We start from the raw sequence: 17,275 nt of genomic DNA, 5'->3' as shown, positions 1-17,275 counted from the left end.
ATCTACAATGCAGACAGCCTGCCCTCCTTCAGAAGTAATGCTCCTTGGACAATGAAACCTTGAGTAATCAGCATCAGATCAAAGGCAAGGAAACTCATGGGCAGGAATTTCAGCCTACCAGGAGGCTGTGACAAATTTTCCAAACGATTGCACACGCCTCCTGAATGGCAGATGTATGTATTCTGCCGGATTTTTAATGGATAATCTGCAATTAATATATACAAAAAGAAAGTAACGATGAGAAAAATAAGAAAATAAAAAGAACTCTAAGTCATTTTGAAGAATCAAGCACTTAACTCCTGGCCAACACACACTTTGTTTATGTTACTGTTATTACTAATATTTATCTCTTTTAGAAGTTGAGATATTTTATATCGAAGTGCCAAAGCCCAGAAATACTCCTTTACCCAAAGCTGTCATGTTTGTGACCTTGTAAGTTCTCGGCTACGTCAATTAGAGTTCCAAGCATGCTGACCATGACTCTGAACGGAACTGGGACTAGAAACTGGTCAGACCTCTCAGCCCATTCAACAGATGATAAACGCATTGCAGTTCAAAAACTCCAAGTAGCTTTCTATGACTGTACAGATTAATTAGCGTTCCAGGGCTTCCAAATCAATTTCAGTCCAGTTAAGTATCCACAAAAGTTGACAAACTAAAACCACATTTCATACATTTCAATTTCTACGCCACTCAAAAATATGTAAACAATGCATATGAAAAGAAATACTGAAATAGGATGATAAGAAGATGTGACAGATCATCAGCACAATTAAAGCCGTCTCTAAGGCCAAAGACTAAGATCAGCTTTCTATAGAGAAGTCTCAACACTGCCCAAAGTATCTTTTCAGCTTACTGAAAGGGTATTGGTTCCTCTACATCAAGGCTTCAGTACGTCAGTTTTGGAATCCACCACTGATCTCTCCATGCTCTCTTGTCCCTTGGTGACACAGTTACCTCCTGGCACTTGTTTCACTGTCATATTAGTGGAACAGAAGTTATTATTGGGTTCCATCTACAGAATTGTAATTAGTCAAGAAAAAGGTCCCTTGGGAATCAAGGATCAAATCTCTGTGTTTCTTGCTCTTCTTCCTGACAGAGGCCCTGCTTATCTTTCAAAAGCATTTGCCAAAATTATCTGGGGATACCATCAGGATAATACAGTAATTTCAAGGGGAGCACTCTGGCACTTTCACCGTGGCCAGGCTGGCACAATGGCACACAACTACCACCAACATCATGAACTTTGGGTTTTTGCCCTTCCTTGCCTGCAGATTCCTTGCAGGAGGCACAGTCTGGAAGCAGGTAATGCAAAGTCAGTTGAACTTTCAAGCCTAGAGAACCAGGAGAATGTGATTTTAGTGCCAGGGAAGACCTGTCCTTGTCTTCTGTTAGTGTGTTACATACTCAGGGCACTGCTTTGATTTCCTACATCCATGTAATACTCTGTCATAATTACAGCTCCGTGTAGAAGAGCCTCACTTAGCATCACAGTAATTTGCCAAAAGAATTAGGTGGATCTGAAACACTTTTGCACTGAATGCATCTGAAACACTGAATGCAGCTTTTGCCATTGCTGCATTTGGTCTGCACTGCTGCATCACGTCCAGATCAAAGAATTGACAGGCTACTATCTAAAATGGTGACAAAAATATGCCAACTATCAATACAGTCCCTCAAGGGACGGGTAGAGTAGCTTTGCACAGAGAAGTTGGAACAGCAAATCCTATATACTTCATCGCTGCATGTTTTGAATGTTTTCTAGCAACTGTTGTATTCCAATATTTATAATCTCTCTCTTTATGCAAGCCTCTTATGTTTTATAATAAAAAGAGTACATAAATTTCAGTTACCATTGCAGAGCAAATTGTTGTATGTAATTAGTCATGTACAACATAAGGCGTAACTTGAAAAACAATTCATGTTTATTTTTCCTCTGCTTAATCAATATTTTAAATATTTGTGGAAGCCATACACCAGCTTAGCAAATCACCACCTCAGAGGCGAGAGAAAGAGAACAGGCAATATAAATGCTGCAACGTACAGCAAACCGGCTGCATATGACAGACTGCCATTGAGGGAGCCACGTTTTTTGGACCTTAAAGAAAGGAAACACAGAACATTTTACTTTGTGCTTTTCCACTTCATTCCTTTTTACCGTGCATTCCTCAGCCAGATCGACTTGTTTTTCCTTTAACATATATTTGTTTCCCTCCCCACGCATTTTTTTCAATGCAATTTGCTTGCTATGATGCACAGAGACAAAAGCAGTGGGGGCGATTTTTCCCCTGCAATCCTTTTTTGGATTTCCAGAGAGGTGAACAAATGTTTTACCATCTCTGTCTTCTCTCCCACATCCTAAGCGTGGCTAACCACAGTGGGATCACATCTACGGGAGCAACAACACACATCTTAAATGCTATGGGAGCGCTGAAGCTAGGATCACATCTCAGTTATGCTATTTAAAGACTTAAAACTATATAGTTATCTCCGAGCTTGGCTGGAGAAAATCTTATCAAAACCGAAGACTGGCATTTTTATAAGATTTGTCATAGGTTTAACCTTGAGAATAACAAATCATTAAGTGTGTGGGGGCTTAAGAATCAATTTGTGTTCCAAGCAAAGGGTTTTTAAAATTAAGGTTGAAAAAAAAAAAATTAGATCTTGCCTGGTACTGCATGGATTCTGTTGATGTATCAATCTTTTCAGGCATTTAAAAATAATATAGAGATGATAAAAGTAAATGTTCTATTACCAAAAAATCTCTTGGTAATAAAATTTCAAATTACAGCCCATGACAACACTTCTAAATTGAAGCTGTGATACAGGGGCTTTGATGGAGAAAATTGTACAAGTAACTCGCAAAGTAATTCAGAAAAGCAACAAAGAATGAAGGTGCTGTTGAGATGAACAGAAAACATACTTGGAATGGCAGCAGCATCCTTAAATGAATTTTAGAGTGTTTTGTTGCCAATATCTTAAGCAGTGCTGCAGTCTTATATGGATTTCTTTGATAGCTTCCTTCTACCAACAAATAACCTCACTGCAAGAAAACAAACAATGCCTTACAAACACGGACAAATCCAAACCTGAACTCCATCACCATACCTGACTGGGCTCAAGATAGGAAGAACTGGTGTAAATGCAGCAGCTTAATGGCAGCAGTCTCTCTTACTGACTACTTCAGGATTGAGGAAGGATCTCCAATGAAGAAACTGATCAGAACCTCCTACCGCCTCAGCTTCCCTGATGGTGTACTGCAAGTCAGGCATTAAATTATTTTCTATATGTTGTTGAGGTTTAAATAGGCTTTCTTATGTCTACTGGCAGCCTCCAATGAAATGGGTTACAGCAGTGCAAAGTATCACCATTACTTTGTTCAGCAAAAAATAAAGCTTAGGAAACTACAGGGTTGGTGGTTTTTTTTTTTTTTTTTTTTTGTTTAAATAACTCAGACCAAACATCCGTAAGTACTTAAACGTGGCAGATCCACTAAGTGTGATTTGTACCAAAGCATCTGTGCTAAGAAGATTACAGGTACGCTTTGAGAACAAATTTCAAAGGTCTGCAAAGTATAATTAGTTCTGAAGTTCTCCTACACATTAATAATTAGTAATAAAATCCTTCCAAAGCCCTCCACAGAACGATGTTAAAAGCTCTTCCTGAAGCATAAAAACACAGCCCAAACCCAACCCCCTCATCACTGACATTATATATCTTAAGCTTCCTGCTGAAGATGGTTTCACCTCTCTCTGACAGTTAATTTGATCAAGTTTTCCTCTCCTTTCCAATGCTTTTGCCATTCATATCTCATAATTCAGGGTAAAGTCTTTAATCTTAAATACATTTCCATGATCATTTAAACACCAAATGGTTCAGCCGGATTAAATAGCCTAGTGCTCCTTATAACTATTTATTGATAAATTCCCTGAGCAATTCCATCAGCAATATGGGCAGTTTCACAGTCCAGACGAGTACCAAGAGAGAAAACAAGGTTTTTCCTCCATTCTGAATTTGTCATTTTAGGATTCAGTTAATCAGGAGTTGAAGGACAGGAATATCACCAAAGCCTGTCAATATGGACATCAGAAGACTGAGATCTTGTCAAAATGACTTCATTTCAGTCCTTGACAAGATTATAACTCTACTTGATAACATGTAATGGAGAACAATGGCATGTGTATGCATTTTTAATAACTATTGACTTAGCACTGTGCAATGTTTTGGATTAAAGACTTTGCGGTTCACAACAGTGGTGTTCAATGAATTAAGAACTGGTAAACAGATTTTTTTCTCAAAGATTAGCTGCCAATGGGAAATGAGACAAGAAATGATATTAGGCTGAATGGTATTCAACTTTTCAAACAAGATTTGGAAGTAAATGTGCAAAGCGCTGCTAAATTTGTGGATAAAAAATATTAAAGGAGTGAGAAGTAAGAAGAATAAGGCTTTCATATGAAATGATGAATTTTCATGCAACAAATGTCAAAGCTATGCATGTTGGAAAAGGAAGGCTGCCCATTCTCCCAACACAAGAAAGATGTGGACTGGATTCAGAGAAGGGCCGTGAAAATATTAGAGGGCTTGAGAACCTCTCTTAGGGAGAAAGCCTGAGGAAGCTGGGCTTGTTCAGCTTGGAGAAGAGAAGGCTCTGGGGAGACCCCATTGTGGCCTTCCAATACTTGAGGAGAGCGTACAAACAGGAGGAAGACTGTCGCTTTACATGGACAGATATTGATAGGACTAGGGGGAATGGTTTAAATATGAAAGAGGGGAGGTTTACATTAGACGTTAGGCTAAAATTACTAACGTGGTGATGCACTGGCACTGCCTAGAGAAGCTGTGAATGCCTCATCTCCGGAGGTGCTCAAGGCCAGGTTGGCTCCAGAGAGCTTCTTCTGGTGGGTGGCAACCCTGCCCATGTCAGAGGACTTGGGACTGCATGATCTTTAAGGTCCCTTCCAGTCTATGCTGTTCTATGACTCTATGATATGATTCTATGAATGTATGACTGTATCATATGACTGAACCATATGAATGCCATACGAGTCTATGAATATATAACCGTACTATGAACATATGACCATACATTCTTTGACTCTGTGACTCTGATTCTATACCCACGAAAGCAGTTACTCTGCAAGCAGCAGAAGGATCCAAGAGGGAAATGCTGTGTGTGTTCCTAGAATCTCGGCAAAAAAAAGTCTGGAACAATTATCAGCTCTGTATACATGAGAACAGAGAAAGGGAGCACTTTTATCTCTGTACAAAGGAACAGTATGATGCTGAAATGTTGCATACGGTTTTAGTATCCAGATTTTCAAAGGCAAATGAGGAATTGGATGGGACACAAAAAGATACGCAGTCCTATTGGAGGCTACTAAAACTGGTACGCTGCAGGAAACCAGAGGAACCAGTGACCAGAAATCTGAAGGGAGAATAAATGATTTATAAAATAAATGAAACAAGCTTGTAACTGGGAGCATAATCAAATAGAAGGAACACAAAACAAAGGGCTGGCCTCCATTCTTCGTGCTCTTCAGAACAGATCAGGAAGATACAATAAAGTCAAAACTGGTAACTGGATGAAGCAAAGAGGCCTTTCTGTCTCCAGCCTGGAGGCACATCACTGCCTTTATCCATATCCTTGGACTATTATAGACAAAGAACAGTGTTCTCAATCTTCTCGCTCCAAAACACCATGATTACTTTATTCACTCACCATGTCACCTCTTGTGTGGGCCACCAGCTCGTCACTGAGTCTAATGACAACTGCCATAACACTAAGGAAGGTATAGACTGCAGAAGATTACAACTTGGCAATCCAATATTCCCATTTTCATCATGAGGTTAAACTAAGACATTCAGTTTAAGTTGCCACTGGCCCTCCGTGAGCTGGTACCCCATAAAAATACTCCCAAAATGGCTGCAGACAGTAGACTGTGAGCTCTCCACAGCTCAAGAAAACTTGGCACATTCCTATTCTTTTTAAATAAACCATGCAACCGCTTCACTCTTCTGCCTTGCAATTTCCTCATTATACAGACCTAATTTTTTATGGTTAACCATTAGCTGGATTTCACAAGAGAAAGGCATTGGCTGAGGACATTGCTAACCACAAGTGTAAATCAGTTGTGTGTGAGGGAGAGAGAGAGTCAGGAAGGGTGAACATGAGTATGTATGAGCACCTGATGTTTTTTTCTGACACCGTTCCACATCATTAGTTGGAAGCTTGCTATGCACTGTACTCTTTACATCTCTGTTGATCCTATCTACCTTCCTTCCCTTTCAAAGTTTTTTCTTCAGTACATACATTTTTGAATTTTTAGAGCTGTGCAGCTGATTTTTGGCAGAAGAGGCTGGGGCAAAGACTGTAGGCATTTTTGCACATTAATTTTATGGGAGATTACACAGCTGATTAACAGTTCTCTGAACAAAAAGTGTCCCATGCTACCTCCATTCTTGCCTGTTTATTGCTTTTGATCTATTCATACCAAAACAGTCTTACTAATGAAAGTAATCAGAAAATTGCCTAATAAGGTAATTTAGAAAACAGTTCACATCGAACATATGATCAAAAGGCATTTAACTTGCAGCTCCTGCCTCCTCTCCCCCAGTAAACACATGGTTTACTGGCACTGCTGTGCTTCAAAATGGTTTTGAACATCTGGGAGAAGGGCTGATCAGCTTCAGACAATAGCTGGACTCTAAGCAGACCCAGGAACAAAGGTCATGATACATAAGACGACTGCTTTGGCTCCAAAATTGCCCCAATCTCCTATAGACAAAGCACGATTGAAATGCATCTTTCTGTGGATAGCATTTGGAGAACACTAAATGTATTTTGATCTGAATCTGACTGGCTTCTTTCAAATGAAAATAATTTGAAGACACCATGGAAAATTTTTAAAACCACAGACAATGTAAACTTTGGCCTAATATTCCCTTTTAGAGCATTGACCTTGTTTTTCTACAGTGTGAAAAAATAAAATCAATATAATAACGGTACTGCAGTAAAATTTCAGCTTGCTCTTGGCTTTAAATAACTTTATTGTCTCCTTTCCCCCTGTCTGTGTCTGCTGCATTTGGCACTAGCAGTTATTAAAATGAAACCAAGTTGAAAGAAAATTTAAATATCATAAAAAGAAAACCAGCAGTGCTTCTGGCTCACTTTGCTAACACCGTGGTCACCTTTACAATTTGCCAGGGTTTTGTATTCCCCAGCTGTTCTATTTGAATTTGCATGCACAAAGAAACCCCAACTTTCTACCAGAATAATAACTTGTACTTTGCAAATTTAAAAGTACTAATTCTTTTTTTTTTAAAGGAAAAGTTGCCCCTTCCCCTGATTATATATTAGAACAACAAAAAAAATCAATGGTTTACTAATGATTTCAATTATTTGGCCTAAAATTTCCTTCCTTTTTAGCGTACGCTTTTGTACAACGAGAGAGCCTGGCTGTAACAGTCCTACTGTTGCACTCTAATGTGCACTACTAACAAGGCTATGAAAACCCTATAAGAAAGTAACAATTAAAGAGAAGAAAACCCACCATTCAGCCAAAATTATGGCCTTTGTGCCTCTTCTGCTCCTTCTGCATGAAAACCATGTGCACCTACTGTCAAACACAGCTCTGCCTTGGTGAAGAGAGTAGAAGAGCATTCCCAAAAGCAAAAATGGGAACCAGGAAAAGCAGTGGAAATGTATTCCAAATGCAGGCAGTGCTAGGGGAAAAGTGGAGTTTGCTCTGCTCAGCCCTGGGCCTCTCAGAAACACGGAAACCCTAAGCCTTGAGGAAGAACAATCTGCTCAACTATGTGCTATACTGCGAACACAGGTTGTGCAAAGGGACAGATGATGCTCCACCTCTAATTTCCCCTCAACCACATCACACTCAGAATAAAAAACACAGAGTTCTTACTTTGGTAGTCGAAGCTGGAGACGAGTTGGCCACCAGGCTCGTAATCACATCGCTGCTGACGGTGGTGCAAGTGGCTGTGGCTGGAGTGGGGAGCCGGGAGGGGACGATGGGCAGGGGCAGAAGCCCGGGGCGGTTGTTGCTGTTGGTGCTGGCGGCACTGCTGCAGTTGGTGCTGCTGACGTGATTGCCGTTGGAACTCCAATCCCGACGATCCCACCCGGCCCGATAATCTCGTTCAAACCGGCTGTGGTGCCGTGACATCTCGATGCAGGGCAACTTCTGCTCACAGGGAACTCGAGACCTTGCCTGAGGGAATGAAAACAAAGAGGTGTAAGGGACGAGGCCCCAACACAGCACCTGTACCCTACAGTCCTCGGGGAAATCCCTGCTGTACCTCCTCTGCATCAGAGAAGTGCTGCTTCATTCCCTTTCTGAGCTGAACATCAGGAGGAAGAGAGCGGTGGTGTTGTAAATGTTAATCAAGAACAGAAAGGAGAGAGTTTGAACAGCTACAAGCATGTGGTGGAGAGACCCATGCCTCAGACCCGATGAAACACCATCTGCCTAAACTCTCCAGCAGAATAACAAGCAACAGCACACAAAGTGGAAGTTAGAAGAAAATCATTCAGATGTTCTGATAACAGAAAAACGTTTCCAACAGCTCCATCCTATAGTTTTCTCAACACCCTTCAGATCTACCACTTTTTCCTGCACCTGATGTGTGACCAAACATCACTCCTAAAGATTGGAGAGAAAAATCTACCTAAAGCTGTTTTCGAAGTTGAGTACCAGTTTGCATTGTTCCCTTCCTTCCTTTTCATAAGGCCTTCTCACAGGAACACTACACCCCAAGGACACCTGAGCCAGGGCAAGCCAACATTTCCCATCTCCTCTTGTGCTTTTGGCTAGATTTAAAACACTTAATGTACTCAATCAAACATACGATCAAATGACCAAATCACTTTGTGTGATCATCCTGCCCTTATCATTCCTTACCTCCTTGGTCTTTGTTATCCACAGATTTTATCAGCCAGAAACAAGACGTCTGCATGCAACACAGGGAGTTGAGACTCCCAACATCTAATCCTAGTTCTTATAATTATATCTTATATAGCCTACAGCACTTACTTAAGTCTCCTTGCTGAGGTTTCCTAACCTGCAAAATGGGTGGCAATAATGTTATTTTCCCAGCAGAGGTCTGAGTAACTGAGAGTTTGCAGCATTTTAGATTGAAGAACAGTATAAATAAATGCTAAATATATTTATTCCCATAAATAAATAATGAGTATCTAGGTCACTGCAGCATCTGATTTATTTTATTTGCATCACACGATGCAATAAATTGTTTGTAATAATAACAACAGGTCAGCTGAAGCAATTTTGCCTTACAAATTCTTAAATACAAAAATAGACAGCAAAAATATCTGCTCATAATGGCTGAGGAGGGAAGCTGAAACAAAATTCACCCAGAAACTTAAAGATAACAAACTACTTCAGAGAGATGTTATTTAGAAGTGATATAAAACAGTGTGCCCAACAATTTCAGTAGTTATTCACCTGGTAGAATTAAAAAAAAAAAAAAAAAAGGTAAACTAAACCAGCTACTATGACTAAATACAGTGTATTAAAGGCTCACCTGGTTCACCAGAGAGATACTGGCTTGAGAGGAAGAAAATTCTTCCTCAGTTAAAAAATCAATACTATAAATGTGGTTAGAATAGAAACAAACAAAAATTCTACCACAATCACAGTCCTCCAACAAAGATCTCCCAGGAACCTGCAATGGCTTTAACTAAGACAGGGGAGGTTTAGGTTAGATATCGGGAAGAAGTTTTTCACACAGAGGGTGGTGACGCACTAGAACAAGTTGCCCAAGGAGGCTGTGGATGCCCCATCCCTGGAGGCATTTAAGGCCAGGCTGGATGTGGCTCTGGGCAGCCTGATCTGCTGGTTGGCGACCCTGCACATAGCAGGGGGTTGAAAGCAGATGATCATTGTGGTCTTTTTCAACCCAGGCCATTCTGTGATTCTATGATTCTATGATTCTGTGAATGGCGACGATCGTGCCCCTCTGCAGCAATGAGCTCCTCCAGCACGTGGTGGGGCTCACACGGTAGGGCTGAAGATGTTGACCACAAAACCAACACTCTGCATGCTGATACCACCTGAAGATAGTGTCTTTAAAGGTGAGAAATTCCATTTGAAAACACCCTTTATTATTCCTTGCCTCTGGAAAAGTTTCTTCTTAAAACTGCACATTTTCCCCCCCGCTGTATGAAGCTATCTTTTTTGACTGTTTGGAAGGTGGCTGTCAATTGAATGCCCTTCTCCTTCTGAGCTCGAGGATCCCCATTAGCTGTGTTAGTGTACTCCTTGACAAGGCAACGAGAGAGAACCAAATCACATAGCCCCTACCCACCCACACACTTGAGTATATCTGACATTTAATTCAGCGGAGAGCAGTGCACACATGCACATAAGTCAATAGCTAGCAGTTTTTGCCACACGATCCAAGACACCATGCCCCCAGCAATTCTACTATCAGATGAGACTGACAGGCAATTACGTCAATAACAAGCAGGAAAAAAGCCGGTGACTAAGCCATGCATTAAGAAGTTTACTTAAAACCCACCAACCTCTTCACAAGCAAGTTCTCTTCTTTGTCCAGCTACTCTGTTTTATTACGTTTCCAATAAAAAATAAAAGCAAGGGTTGAAAATGCACTGTATTAAATATATACTGCTTGCTTCAAGCGTGTCATTTTTGGCTGGGTACAAAGATACTTGACAGCATGAAGACGTGCAGAAATACTGGAGGGGATAGCTATCTAATAAATGGGGATTCAACTGCTGGTGCTAAGTATTAATTGCTTAAAATTAGAAACAATATAAGATGTTCTCATAAATAGCTGCTGGGTGAGGTAAGAAGTGGTTTGTGAACAGGCTGGCTTATTTTTAAATGTATTTTTGGATCCAGCATTTATGCTTTGTCTGGGCTATCTTTGTCAAGGACGATAATCATCATCATAATAACGCTTCAAACATCTTTAGTACTCATAAGAAAAACTTTGCCAAAAAAACTGTGTTCTGTGCCAAGCCTAATAATCACATTCCTCTGCAGAGAACTTGACACAGGACAGCACAGACCTTCTTGGGAGACAGCAGTGAAGGAGGCCAGCGTGAACCAACACACACAGCAAGGACAGCAGTTGATAACCAAACACACACAAGTGTTTTCACCCTAACTCACTTGTTAACAATTCCAAAATCCAAATCCTACGTCTGAGAACATTGTCCCAATGCTCCTTGAGCTCCAGGAGCTTAGGGCTGTGCCCACTGTCCTGAGGAGCATGTTCCACGCCCACCAGTCTGTTGAAGAACCTTTTCCTGTTACACAGCCTGTCCCTCCTCTGATGCAGGTTCGTATCCAATTTTAGGGTAAAAATTTCCAGACATGGATTTCTTTAGGTTTTTAAGAATAAACCAAAAACCCCACCACCCCACACCTTTTAACTATGGAGAATGAGGGGAGAAAGACAGTAATGCTTACAAATGCCAATATCAATACCTACAAATAATTCATTGGTTTTCCCTGTTAAAGGAATGTTTTTCTCAACATTTCTATGCATGCACACATGCTTTTCCTTTCTAGGCCCTTCAAACAGTGTTAGATCCCTCTGAACGCCACACTAAGGAAGAGAAAGAAGGTTTTCACCTTGTTTCTCAGACTTGGGAAACACCCAGTACTATCCACAGTGAATTTGCTACCCCAGCTAAGCCTTAGCTATAAGTATAATCCATCAACCTCTGCTTTGGAGCTGATTTTTCAGCTAGAATGAACCTTCCTGCCACCAAGCCTAGAAGCCAGCTCTTGAGAAGATAAGGTAAATCTATCTCAGATATGTCCATTCTCCATTGCAGCCATAAAACCACAGTGTTGACAAACCGAGCAATAGAAGAATGTAGGATATGTGTATCTCAGAATAGAAGTCCAAGAGGAGGGCTATTGCAGGCTGCCACTGCTGAAAATCACTCTCTGTACAGCTAATTTAGCTGACATACCATCTTGTGAAGGTGGTGAAGGCAATGAGACAGGCCTTCCCCCATACTCTACTAGGATGTAATCACCGAAGTAGCTGGGTGTCTTTAATCTTGACTAGAAAGGAAACGTGTGTTCCTGCTTGTCACATAGAATCAAAGGATTTCATTGTGCAGCCAAAAGGAACAAGATTTTTCTTGGAGGGGGAAAAAGCACCCTTGCCAGAGAGGGAGAAGAGAGAGAAACCCACAGCCGATAAAGGATGAGCTGATAAATACAAAGCAAAAAGAGCAAATTGGCATTAAGGGAGAGCTGTGTAAAAAGGCTGTAAGCTACAGAAGAAAGACCGTGCAATCAGAGGAAAATAAAAATCCCATGAGATACCTGAAAGGAGATTTAGTGATGGTGGCAAAGCAAACAAAATGCCCTTCTTGGTCCCTGAAGAGCACCATAGCCATGGAGGCACTGCAAGAGCTGTGCTAAGCACAGAAGACCCTCCTGGTTTCAGAGAAAGATTGTGTAAAGTTCTCTGAAGACTGACAAGAGGACTGCACAAGAACCTGGACATTTCTTCCACAATTTACTTTCACAGCAAGACAAGCTTCGGATGATTGAAAAGGGAAGAAAGGTAAAGAGTAATGCAACAATACTGACTCCTCTTCTGAGGAACGTGACTCTCCTAGGTGTTCATCTTAGCCTACCACAGCCAAAATACAATGCAGTGAGACATGCCATAAGAAGAAATGACTTTAACCATCCTCTCTTGAGGAAAAGTAAATTGTGGGAGCATTCCTGCTGCTGAACACCAGGAGTTCCCAAAACTTCTCACAGAAACAGCTTACTCAGCAGTAGCATCTGAGCCTTCTTTTCCTTGCAGAACGTGAGCATCTTCAGGTCTAAAATGTGGGCCACCAACACCTATGACTGTATGCGACCTCCAAATTTACCCCTTTAGCAATTCAGAAACCCTCCTGCCTTCTTAATTGAAAGCCACCTCTGTGATGGTATTCATTTTTCACCATATCTCTTCTGCCAGCTCATTTGTTCCTTGTTTCCACAGCTTCCACTTGCATACACAGAGGCAAGAAAAAGACCAGAGGCATTTGAGATAGCAGCGTGCTAACTAGAGGCCTCTTACCAGGTTCAAACAGATCACTGCTGCAGATTTATTAAACCTAAGTGATTAACATTTCATTTTATGCTCAATACATTTAAACACAGCCCTTCTTCCCCCAAGCCCAAAGCACTCACTGTTCTGTAGGAAAAAAAAAAAAAAAGCATTTCCTATTCATGTTCCACTAAATGACAGTCCGGCCTGAGCCTTAGAGCAGCTTTTTCCCTGCTCTCCATGCTTATCTGGTCAAGGTCTCCTTAAAATGCCTGTCCTCATAGATATAAATACAAGGAATAACAGGCTTTCAGCCAGTCTGATGCCACAGAATCAGATTTCTTAGACTATTAGTCAACTACATTAAGTGATTTCAAGAAGAAAGGTCAACCTTTTAATTTAAATTTTTTCCCAGGTAAGCATTTGTTTCTAAATTTACCTTGTATATAATAACATTAGAGAAATACGATCGGCAAGAGAAGTTGGGAGGCAGCACAGCAGAAGTAGGCACACAGCCATTAGGGAAATGGAAGAAAAGAGTTTGAAACGTTAAAATAAGCAGCTAAATAGCCTTCCATGTTTTCAGACTGGATGAACGGAAGCACGGGTAAAATAGGTTGTTAGGGAGCTTAAAAAGGAGTTAAGTGCATGCAAAGTGTAAGTATTTTATGAGATTCACACACAAAAAAAGATGAAGAAGAAGAGAGAGATTTGCTGCAATGAGATCTAGCATGAAGAACTGTAAGTGATGCAGAAGATGTCTAAGTACCTAATCTCAAATGATTTCAGATAGATGCTGCAGGCGAAATGCTACTGGATGCAGTTTTATCAGTGCACACCAACACAACAACCCCTTCCCCAGGCAACGGGACTAAGTGCGCTCATTTATATATACAGCACCAAAACCACATTGGAATGTATGAGTGTTACTATAAATTCTGGATATCATTTAATTGCAATGTCATACACATGCCTTAAACACAAATAAATGCGTCTTTAAGAAAATCTTCCAAATCTGGCAGTGGACATATTAAGCAGTAATAAATTAGTAGACCTGGCAGCTTCAGGAGCCAGGCCTCACTTCAGAAGCACAGCAAACAAAAATGTTTAATTTGAGCTGCATTATTTATAACCTACAAAGGCTTTCTTAGACATATATGGAATTATTGTTAGAAGCCTACATGGATCTGACTAATCCATTTTCACATTTTTTACTTAACCTCTTTTTTTCCATTTGGGTAACTTCATTGAAAGACTTCTTTGTTAGACTGAGGCAGTAGAAATCCAATCAAGAGATTCTGTAAAGCTGAACTACAAGCAGCTGTGTAGAAAGATAAGACCCAGAAATATTTGAGGGGCAAGGAAACAACTTTATTATCAAGCAAGGTCTACTTTTGTAAACCCCTGATTTAGTCTTGTAAACAGTTGTAAAGCTCTTGTAAAATCCAAGACAAGACAGAGACTTGAGCTGCTTTGCTACAATCAGATCTTTAAGGGAAAAAGAAAAAAAGAAAAGGAGAAGAAGGAAAAAAAGATCTTAACCCTGTAAGTGATAAAGGAGCATGAGATTTAAGAGATTATGTAGGGTTTTACATAGGATTTAATTTTTCCAAATATATGCTAGAGGAGGCCATGCTTTGGGACACATCAAAAAAAAAAATCAGAGCTGCAACACTGTCTTCCCAGGACAGAGTTCACTATGCAGAGCACGCACATCAGTCCTTTGGATATGAAAAAAGATAAACTAGAGTACCCAGTCGAAAACAAATACAATCAGTGACACGGAGAGTGATACCCTACCTTACCGGTTTGGTGTCTTGCTCCCAAGGATAGGAGAATACGGTCTTCCTAATGAAGAGGTATTTAAAAGTCTGCATATATATGTTCTACTATTAAGCTTCTGATAAATTCCACGTGGAAATTTATACTAGACAAAATCATTTCCTATGCTTCATTCTTTGCTTTCAAATGCCAGTTCCCTTACAACCCGAGTGGAGCAGGTAACACACCCTGCAATTTAGGGATCACAAGCATTGGCGGGATGAGAAAAATGTGCAGTTGTCCTGAGGCATCTGAGGTCCTGAGGTTCACACTGCTAGAACAGAAGATGAAGAACAAAGCCATCGCAAACCCTGCAGTGGGTCAAATTTGGACGCACACAAAAAGGTGCAGGGTTTACAGCAGGCCCAGGGGTTACCTTCTGGGGAAGCCCTCTATCAGTCAAACGCCTTGGACTATTTTCAAAGGCCTTTATCCATATCCTCAGACACAGCTACTGCCAATTATAAATTGATATCAAATGGTTTAGGGTATGTAGGTAACTTGAATATCCCTAACTCTATTTCTCTCTCTCTCGGTTTTCAGCTGTAAGGTCTCTCACTTGATCTGGTACACCCCCACGGCTAAAAGCTCAGTGCACAACTCAACCCTTTCCTTTCCCCAAAATCAATTGCAGCTGCCATTTGTGACAGATTCTTGGGCTTTCCAATGTTCTCCTGCAGCAACACAACTGGAATTCTGCATAGCCATTTCCTAAATGAAAATCCACTGGAACTTTACACAAAGGCACAATAACTTTCTCAGATGTCTCTATAGGGTCCTGGGTAGCCGTTGTTGCTTTGCTAAATAAAAACGGGCAGAGTGAAAAAAAAAGAAAACCACAACATCATGTCCCTCCGTAACACTTCTGCTTACAAAACACTGCCCCAAACATTGACTCCCCTAATTAAATTATCTCATTAGCAAGAAAAGCAAACAAAAGAAAACCAAATGCCAAAAGCTGCTACGGATATACAGTCAGTTGGCGGGGGGTTGTGCAGGAAGGTTCATGCAGCAGAGCTGGCAGCTGGGACTGTGTGTCCCTGCACAGAGAATGGCTGGGCATGGCTGGGCATCACCCATTTGACCATGCTCCAAAACTGAGAGGCAGAGGAGGGAGGCCAAGGACACGACTGGGTTTCTTCTGGGGAAATCCACCACCTTCTCAAAATGCATGGAGTGGCTGCCAGCACCTGACATACCTAATCTCGTTCAAGACTTCATAGTTAATAAAGCAGAAATGTAGAATAAGCTACTGTCAGTGTTGCCAAATGTCACAAATTAAATTTCACAAAATTTAATTAAGATCTGGGGTCTTTTGGGGCTGGTTTCAGAGAGGGGTGGACTAGGTCTTCAGATTACATTTGGACAAGGCAAGAGAAATTCCCTTTGATTTACTGCCATTCTCAATTTTCCAGCCCTTGGGGAAGACTGATCAATCAGTCACTACTATTAGAGGAGAAAGGCTCTTGCCAAGGAAAGGGTTAAATACATCACATTTTACAGCACAATCTCTCAGGATCACCTGTTTTCCTTCAAAACTTCAGTAACTGTATTTTTCCCCTCTTGTAGAATATTTTTGGGCTGTCCCATCCCTGCCACTGTTCACATTTAAAAGCTTTAGCAAGTAACAGGGAAAACAATGTATTTTCTCTTTCAGGACTGATGCCCTCTGACCATGCATCGCTTTCTGACACTTTCTGTTCATCACTCCCCCAAACGAAGACCACATCTACACTGCAGCATGCAACAGCCACTAAGCATCTGGTCTATAAAAAGAGCTTATTAGTAGCAAAATGCCTCCGAAACAAACAAGAAACATTAAATCTACTGAACACAGACTAGCACAATCCGTATCATCATGCATCTAAGTGTCTTAGAGGTTTTAACATGATTTGCTCTTACTGTTGTCTGAAGTAGGAAAGTGCAGTTATCCTGATGCTGCAATAATGCTGTACATGCAGCCTGCACCAATGGGAAGAACTGCTGTTTTTCTAGTTTCAAGTGCCCTAAACATGGGATAGCTGCTAGCCTCTATGCACATACCCTCAAAATTTTCCTCACTCTTCATTTACGGAGCCACATATATTCTTTTAGAGGTCCTGAAGGACTTAGTGGAGACATTTTCTTGCCATATATCTTGGAGACATTTGCTAGTTTTGTGGCACGGATACACCACTGGCACCAGTATGTAAGTACCAGGAACTCCTTACACCTGAAATATTGGACTTTTCCTCTAGCTCACCTGGCAGCATCTATGGGATTTCAAATCTCAATGTTCCCTTCCTACCAGATGTGACAGGAGGTAGCCAGAGCCCACGCTATCTGTCTGTATGCCACCACAGCTCTCCACCTCTGTATGGCATAGCTATGCTTCATAAAACGGATC

The 17,275-nt window shown here is 40.9% G+C and overlaps 1 protein-coding gene across 11 annotated transcripts in view; it reads right to left on the bottom strand.

Annotated features, from left to right (window-relative positions):
* The window catches only part of KLHL29 (kelch like family member 29), a 415,168-nt gene that overhangs the window by 253,701 nt on the left and 144,192 nt on the right, over positions 1-17,275 (bottom strand). For all 11 annotated transcript variants that reach the window (XM_025149101.3, XM_015285050.4, XM_015285051.4 and 8 more), the window contains one exon: positions 7,923-8,228. In XM_025149101.3, coding sequence (XP_025004869.1) covers positions 7,923-8,183 — 261 coding nt within the window. In that variant the 5' untranslated portion in view covers positions 8,184-8,228. The remainder of the gene's footprint in view (positions 1-7,922; positions 8,229-17,275) is intronic.

The sequence above is a fragment of the Gallus gallus genome, chromosome 3 (genome assembly GCF_016699485.2).
Source record: "Gallus gallus isolate bGalGal1 chromosome 3, bGalGal1.mat.broiler.GRCg7b, whole genome shotgun sequence".
Taxonomy (NCBI): Eukaryota; Metazoa; Chordata; class Aves; order Galliformes; family Phasianidae; genus Gallus; species Gallus gallus.
Note: the sequence above shows the minus strand (reverse complement) of the source record. Positions and strands in the feature narration are given on the sequence as shown.